The 8,395-nt window shown below is 40.9% G+C and overlaps 1 protein-coding gene across 1 annotated transcript; it reads left to right on the top strand.

Moving 5' to 3' along the window:
• Positions 1-6,089: 6,089 nt before the first annotated feature.
• On the top strand, positions 6,090-7,792 carry LOC311041612 (uncharacterized protein; the record flags this gene model as incomplete). The annotated part of the gene is made up of 4 exons (XM_084052072.1): positions 6,090-6,181; positions 6,283-6,336; positions 6,918-7,068; positions 7,216-7,792. The coding sequence occupies exons 2-4, from the start codon at positions 6,297-6,299 to the stop codon at positions 7,790-7,792; spliced, it is 768 nt and encodes a 255-aa protein (XP_083908198.1). The 5' UTR covers positions 6,090-6,181; positions 6,283-6,296.
• Positions 7,793-8,395: the final 603 nt, after the last annotated feature.

Here is an 8,395-nt window from a genome sequence, read left to right as displayed (position 1 = left end):
TTCTCACAGCAACTAATGCAAATAGGTCAACGATGTCTGAAAACACAAATATGATCTCATCACTTAACAGTGTGGACAGTCAGTCCTAAAGATTAGATTTGAGGGACAATTTGGTTTTGCCTGCAGTCTGAACAAAGCCTTTATAAACTTCCTCTCTCTACTGAAACTTCTTGTTCATCTGCAGGGTGTCATGAACTCACTGCTTTGCCTTGGCATCATAGTTCCAGAATGCATCTGGTTGTGGCCTGGGCTGATCAGAGTAATAGAGGTTCGCATGGCAGCCTGATAGCAGGAAACATTTCTGTTTCGATATAGTGCAAAACAACTGTACGAAAGTATTTTGAACACATGTCTCTACTATACCAATATATTAATATTTTCACCATTTGTGTTTTATTCTAAGTAATATTTTAACTACTTAAACCCTATATAGTTTGTTGAACGGTGTCCCCCATGGGGTAATAGGCTCCCTACTTTTCTCCCTCTACAATTGTCTTGGCTGAAAATAGCCAATGTACATGCTCATAATGCGAAAATGTTGGTTGAATGTTCGGCCCCAGAATATGGACACTTGGGTTCATGTGGTTAATGCTCCAGTGAAAACAGCCAGCACAACATGCCCCTCAGATTCTAATAGATTGGCACCATTCCACAAGTGAAATTGTTTTGTACTTTATTGTAACTTAGTTTTCAACATAGGTGACAGCCGAGGCCAGAGGCATTCCGTTTTGGATTGTCCGTTCATCAGTTTGCCCGTCTGTTTGTCAGTCCGTTCCATTCTCATGACAGCTAAAGAAAGCTTTGAGGGAATTTCTTCAATTTCTGAACAAGCATCCACTTGGACTGAAGTGACTAAAGTGTTGTGGTCATTGGTCAAAGGTCAAAGGTCCTCACATCTGGCCACACATGCATGCACGCACCCCTTTGAATAACCTCTTTATTATATAACAGGGGTTTGAGGGAATTTATTCAACTTCTGAACAAGCATCCACTTGGACTGAAGTGACTAAACTGTTGTGGTCAAAGGTCAAATGTCCTCACATCTGGCCACACACGCATGCATGCACGCACCCCTTTGAATAACCTCTTTATTATAGAACAGGGGTTGGCAGTCTTTATATGTTTTCATTATCTTGATAGTCAGTGTGCCATATCAACATTAAGTATAATTATGACACCACATCAAAATAAAATATTTCCAACAGATTGTCCAAATCCATATCAATGACATTCGTTACAATTCGTCCACCTATCTCCCACGTATCTCATTCATTAGTCAGAGTTCAGAGGTTAGCATACCCGGACATTTGATTGACTCTGCCTTGTCTGCTTGATCTTTGAAAGGCCCCTCTTGTTTAGTCTCAAAGTGGTAATTAACACTGAATGTTCGGCAAACAACATTTTCAAGACATGAACATAAACAAATCCATATTTATCCATGAGGTCTGGTATAAAACATCTATTTTAACTTTCTTTGCCTTCTTTGCCATTGTTGTCTGATCAGAACTGCTGCAGTGTGATCGCAAACAGTGAGCTGGTGTGTGGTGTGACTTGGGATACATGCTCCAAGGTATTTATACAAAACTAAATAGCATACGTAGGCTGTGTGAATAGGAGGATTGATTGATTGATTGATGTACTTTATTTAGTAAGACATGAGAACAACAGTACATGGAAGTACAAATTCACAATACAAGGTCTACTAAACTGGAAGGCTCATATAAAGCACTAAGCTTGTTTAAAATGAGATCCCCATGCACACAAATCATGATGACATATAAGAGACAGACAGATATACACACTACTATACAGAACGTCATACAATCAGCTTACAGGTTACTGGTATGAAAAGTAAAAAATATGTACAAGAGAAAAAAAAAGAAGACAAAGTTCGGGGAGGGGGGGGATTATGTGCAGGAGTTCATTTGCATACAGATTCAAGGGGACTTAAATTAATTGACTTTTAAAAATATATATTGTATTTAAAAAGGAATGTCCTCACTCGCAATTATGCCAGTGTGCCACTGAGCATATTCTATTCATTTCAAGGACAAACAAAATATAATATAAAACTAAAAGTGCACTCAGTATATTGCAAATCTCGACCAGGAGGCATGCCCTGATAATGATATATAGAAAGGTGAGCAGTTACATCTCTAACTACAGCCATGAAACAGTAGCACGGCGTTGTGAGATTGTCAGTTGAACATCGTCTCTACGATGTAACTGCACACACACACACACACACACACACACACACACACACACACACACACACACACACACACACACACACACACACACATTATTGTTGATCATATCTCCACAGTGGAGATTTAAAAAAAAAGAACATAACAATATTAGTGAGTTCACATGGCTCCACTGCACTGCAGTTCCTAACCCACTGAGTCCTATTTTGCACTCTTGCATGCACTGTCTTTGGCGCTTGAATTTCCCCAGTGGGATCAATAAAGGTCTTATCTCATCTTATCTTACGTGTATGAATATGTTTGTGTATGCGTGTTTAGGGGAACTGGAATTATGAGTCCAACAGTGCTTCACAGTTCTTGGAAGAGATGTTTATCGACGCAGTTTGCCAGTCTACATCTTTCAATTCTTCTTTCCATTTAGCTTTTGTATGTATTTCTTTATGCTTTGTTGTTGTAGTTCTCTATCATATATTTAATCATTAAGGTGTTCTGCGATTATTCTGCATAACCTCTAGCTTGTAGAAACTTGAGGGGGCGCTGGCAGCCGATTGGTTAAGCCATGTACCAAGTATGCTCTGATGCCTGACAGCAAGATCCCGGATCCTCTGCATGTCAACTCCCTGACTCTCTCTCCCTGTTTCCTGTTTCCTGTCTCTATACTCACTACATATGATTATCAATAAAGGCAAGAGAAACCAGAAAAAAACAATAACATTTGGGATATCAGGTCTCCCTAAACCAGTGGTTCTCAACCCTTTAATTTCAAAGACCATCATAACTCTGAGAGAGTGAAAATGGAACCAAATTTGCTTACTTACAGTTACAGACCTGTAAGGGTCCATTTTCAAGGAACCCTGAACCTGAGGGTCCCTTTGAGAACCACTGCCCCAGACCTTTTCTGCATCCAAGGTCAATAGTACAGACACTATCAATTTGTTTTGAATTCTTGATTATTTTTCGTGTATATCAAATATTGTCGGACAGCAGTCAAGCAGAGCTTAATCCCATTTGGCCTGTGTTGATTATATAGGTGTTATTTCTGTTAATCATTTGGTAAGTATGATATCAATAATTTTCTGCAAGTATTCAAAATGATATATAGGTCCATTATAAGGTGCACTTTTTGGATATTTACTCTCTTTGTCTTTACCGATTACTTTACTTTACTTATTATTAATTGTATTTGTATTTGTTAAATTACCGGTAAGAAGTTACTCCTCTCCCTTCCTCTAACCTGAGTTTATGTATCTGTGTATTCAGTCAGTAATGTGAACGACAGACTGGTAGGGTTGTGTTTGTTTATAGCAAGCCACGGTAGACCCAAAGTCCAGATGCCAGTGCTTTTCTGCCACTCTGCCTATGCCCCAAGAGCCCTCCCCACAGTTACAGACCACTTAGCATGTAACTTTATGAACCCCAAACCTCTCTTTTTTTGTAAGAGAAACAAAAGTAGAGCACCGTCGAGAGCACTATGTCCGCTTAAATCCATTGTGCAGCAATGAAAGGAGACGAGGCCGTATAACGCATTTGATAGATAGTGATATTATGATTTTGTTTGAAAGAGGGTTACTCTTCATCCTTAACCCGAAAATGGAAACCACGTTTGTTCACATGGACGGTTTCTGTAATCAGGTTACTGCTATTCTGAAGGTAGGGAATAATTTCATTACTACAGTGCATGTTAACACACTGAGTGTTCATTTGTGACCCTGACACATTGGCTTTCATTGTTTAACGATGCAGTTTTGTTTTTGTTCCATAAGCAGTAGCACAGTTATAATAACAGGATAATTGTTTAGTGTGTGATTTGAGAATGAATATTTCTGACACAAATTGCACAAAACTGGGCCACTTGCTAAGGAGAGGTTAATTCAGGATTGTCGATTTAGTTTTTTAATCAGCCTCATGTAACCTGGAAAGACTGAGCCTTTCACCCCAAAGACTTTGATATCAGACGTTTATTGTGTGGTTTTATAATCCCTTATTAGTTTGGTGCTGTGCCAATTGGCATCAAAGTCATACATATTAAGGATGCTTTAGTTTCGGTGTGATGTGATGTCTGTGTCCATCTATCTTACTATGTGTCAATAGACTGACCAAAGGGCAGCTGACCTGGCCATTGTTGCAGAACAAAGTTCACCAGACATGACATGCTATATTCAGGATTTGTCAAAAAGACGTGGGCTCAGCAAGTATTCTTTGAATGTTTTATGTAAAGCTATTACTTGCAAACGCCTAAAGGGATTTCTTTCTTGGATGAAGAGGGTCCCATCAAAGTGGGCAAACTTCAAGCACACTAGTCACTCGAGCAAGGACTTAGTTATAAAGCCTATAATATGATGACAGGGCTACTACGGTACATATTAAAACAATAACTAGACACCTTGTTTTAATATGTAGTAGCCCTGTATATATCATATTAACCCATTCAATCCAGGAACGCATGTCTGTCATTTTTAGATGTTTTTGGCTATTCAAAAATAGCAGATATACAAGCTCATAGCGCGGCACCGAGTACCACGCTATGAGCTTGTAGATCTGCTATTTTTGCAAATCTTTGAATATATATGTTGTTCAAAGCGAACATCTGTAACTCAAATCTTTGCTTCTGGCGATTCTACAAATGTCTCCTAAATCCTTTTTTTGAAAAAACGTATGTTGCTATACTGCATCAGTGGTGCTCAAACTTTGTCATGTCAAGGACCCCCAAAATTATATGCATTTGGCCGCCGTCCCCCATCTCACAATATTTAGTTCCAGGGACCCCCAGTAGCAAAGAAAAAAATATATATTCAAAGATTTGCTCACATTTTCATCTTTTTTTAGCAGATCTACAAGCTTGTATATCTGCTATACATGCTGCGTTCCCAGTCTAAATGGGTTAAGGCCTTGCTCCAGTGTGCTTGAAGTTTGCCCACTTTGATGGTACCCCTCTTCATCTATGATCCTGTTTTGACTTGATGAGCACCTTATCACCATCTGGACTGGAGTCGTCACCCAGTGAGCTTTAAGAAGCCCGCGGCTCGCCTTTGTTCTGGGATTCTCTTCTTCTTCGGAATTTCAACATTTTCCTGCACCCTGGGAGATTTCAGTTTATAGAAGAACATTACTTGCACTATTACTCAGCACTGTTGAGAAGGAGTAAGGAAAGAATCAAAAGATGACTGTAAAATGTGTAAAACTGGATTTGTCAGTGGCCATATTTTGGTATAATGTACAAACATTTAATGATTGTTCATTAAAACTATTAATTTGTTTTTCATTATGCATCTGAACACTATCATCATCATGATTACCATTATTGATTACCATTATTTTACTTAGTATTATTTTATTTTTTTTATCTGTCTGTCTGTCTGTCTGTCTGTCTGTCTGTCTGTCTGTGTGTGTGTGTGTGTGTAACTGACCTATTATACTCAAGACAGTAGGAGCATCTATAGTTGTTTCCGTTTCATTGCTTGACCTTATTACAAAGTCCAATAGCATGAGGTTACCTGAGTTACAGTAGTGTTTGTACGGGGTTATCTGAGTTAACTGTGGGCCAAGGAGAGCTGAATACCAAATAGCATGAGGCCTATTACAGCATGTGATTATTTTTCAGGGATTGCCAAAAGGTTCACTAATATTAATACAATATATGTGTGTGTGTGTGTGTGTGTGTGTGTGTGTGTGTGTGTGTGTGTGTGTGTGTGTGTGTGTGTGTGTGTGTGTGTGTGTGTGTGTGTGTGTGTGTGTGTGTGTGTGTGTGTCTGTGTGTCTGTGTGTCCATTGTGATCATCAGGTATCATGTGACAGTAGCCAGAGGTGTGGCAGCAACAGAAAGAGCGTGGCAGTGACAACCTGGCAGTGACCCCTGGACTTTGGGCTCCCTGCTACAACTCTCATCTGACTGCAGTATATATTCAGCAAAGCACCAGACAGACACACTCACAAACACACTGAACTCTCAGAGATCCACAGGGGGAAAGCAGGTAGGAATTAAACCAGGCTTCAGAACATATGATGGGAACGCAAATGAACTCATGTCCTCTTTGAATTGAAACGTGATCAGTGTTTTGTATATGTTTTTCAGGAAGAGACGCAGTCATGAAGGTGTTCGTGGTCCTTGCTATTGCGGTATTGTCTGGTAAGCTTGATTTTTCCTCACATAACACACAAAATCATTTGATTGTAATGTCCAGTTTCACAGAATACCTTATGTTTGTGATCATCAGACTGTCTAACATTGAACAATAACATAAAAAATGAACCAGTTTGAGGCATTTGCTGCCATTCTTACACAGATAAGAAAGTACACAACATGCCAAAAGCATGTTAGCATGGCTTCTTTAACCAGCACAACACTAAGCTAAAGGAACACATATCTGAATTGAAAGCAGAATCAGAAAAGACAACTTTATTGTCACATCCCAGGTTTACTGGTGCAAAGAAGTGTGTGAAATTCCTTTTTTGTGCAAGCGCCAATATTTTGCAGTTTTCAGAAAAGGGAAACAGTTAGAAAAAGGACAAAAAACTAAATCAAAGCTATATACAGTGCATAATACGTAAGCATAAATAGTAGCTGGTATGAAGTCAGACATGAGGTGCAGCAGGTTAGAAATAGCAGCAGGTGCCATAAGGTGCAGCACTAGAACAGTGGCAGATGTGGCAATTGAACACCAAATCGTCAGTGCTCATGGAGTTAACAACTTCCTCTCCATGCACCAGGCTGCCATGCCAACCTCTTCTACGCTGATGAACCCAAACCACAGCTGGAAGTGTTGACAGATGCATTCTGGGACTATGTCGCCAAGGCAACCCAGACAGCTGATGACACACTCCAGATGATCAGGAAGACTCAGTTTGGCCAGGAAGTCAAGTAAGTCACCTAACCTTTTATATTTGTCCCGTGTCATATTGCAGTATATTTCACAATATTGGCTTTGTATTACACAGAACTCTATGGATCTGATGACCTGAACCAACATAATAATAATGATCCCCTCTCTCTCTCTCTACCATCCAGTGCCCGTCTCACAGACAGCGCTGACATTGCCAGCCAGTATGCCGTCTCCCTGCAGGAGAAGCTTCCGCCCATTGCCCAGGACCTGGTTACCAAGATCACCAAGGAGGCCGAGGTGCTGACAGAACGTATCAGCCAGGACCTGACCGCTGTCAGGGGCAAGCTGCAGCCATACGCCGAGGAGATGAAGGTCCAGGTCCAGCAGAGATTGGAGCAGCTCAAGCAGGAGCTGGCCCCCTATTCAGAGTCCCTGGACACCGAGACGCTGAGGATCACCCTGGAGCAGAAGAGAGAGGAGCTGACCAGCAGCTTGGAGCAGAGCTTCCAGGAGCTGCAGGCTCAACTGGGGCCCTACACGGACGAGCTGAAGCAGAAGGTGGACGAGCGTCTGAGGGAGTTCCAGCAGACGGTGTCCCCCATGGCTGACAACATCCAGGTTGAACTGGCCCAGAGAGCCAAGCTCGTCAAGCAGATGGTCGCCCCCTACGCTGAGGACCTGAGAGAGAAGTTGGACCCCTATGCCCGGGACCTCGAGGCCCAGCTCAGCTCCCTCTATCAGTCGTTTGTCAAAGCCAACTAAGACCTTGACCTCGACCTGATCCATAATTTATTAAGATGTGGGCCTTGTTTGCTCAGTCAAGCATCCAAAGAATTCATGTCATTACCTGAACTGTATTATAAGAAATGAACTGAGGGCGTATTGTATTTATTGTTCAGTGCAATAAGGTTTAGACACAGAAAGCCAGCCTCTGCACTCATCAAGCGTGTACATACTGTGTGAGTTTTTGTCTTGTGCTGTGTTGTTTGAAAGTTTAACTGAAGTGTTACTGTTTTGTAATTGTTCTAAATTATCAACAAAAATAAAGGCATGGATATGAACACAACTGTTGATTCCTTCCCAAGCTAAAGCTAACATCTTTATGGATGGTCAATATTTAGCTATGTCATGGCCGCTCAGAGCAGTGGTTCTCAACCTGTGGGTCAGGACCCCCAGGGGGGTCCCCACACGATTTCCCCCATGATGACAGAAAAGTTACGATTTAAGGACTTTTAACACCTTTAAAAAAACAAAAACAAAGACCATTACTGCATCAAAAGTAATCTACAAACTATACCATAAAAACTGGTCAAACATTGGCCAAATTGTCAAATAATATAAGAAAGAGGATCTGCTATTTCCATA

The sequence above is a fragment of the Gymnoscopelus microlampas genome (genome assembly GCF_963454915.1).
Source record: "Gymnoscopelus microlampas genome assembly, chromosome: 3".
Classification (NCBI taxonomy): Eukaryota; Metazoa; Chordata; class Actinopteri; order Myctophiformes; family Myctophidae; genus Gymnoscopelus; species Gymnoscopelus microlampas.
This window is presented reverse-complemented; position numbering and strand designations above follow the sequence as displayed.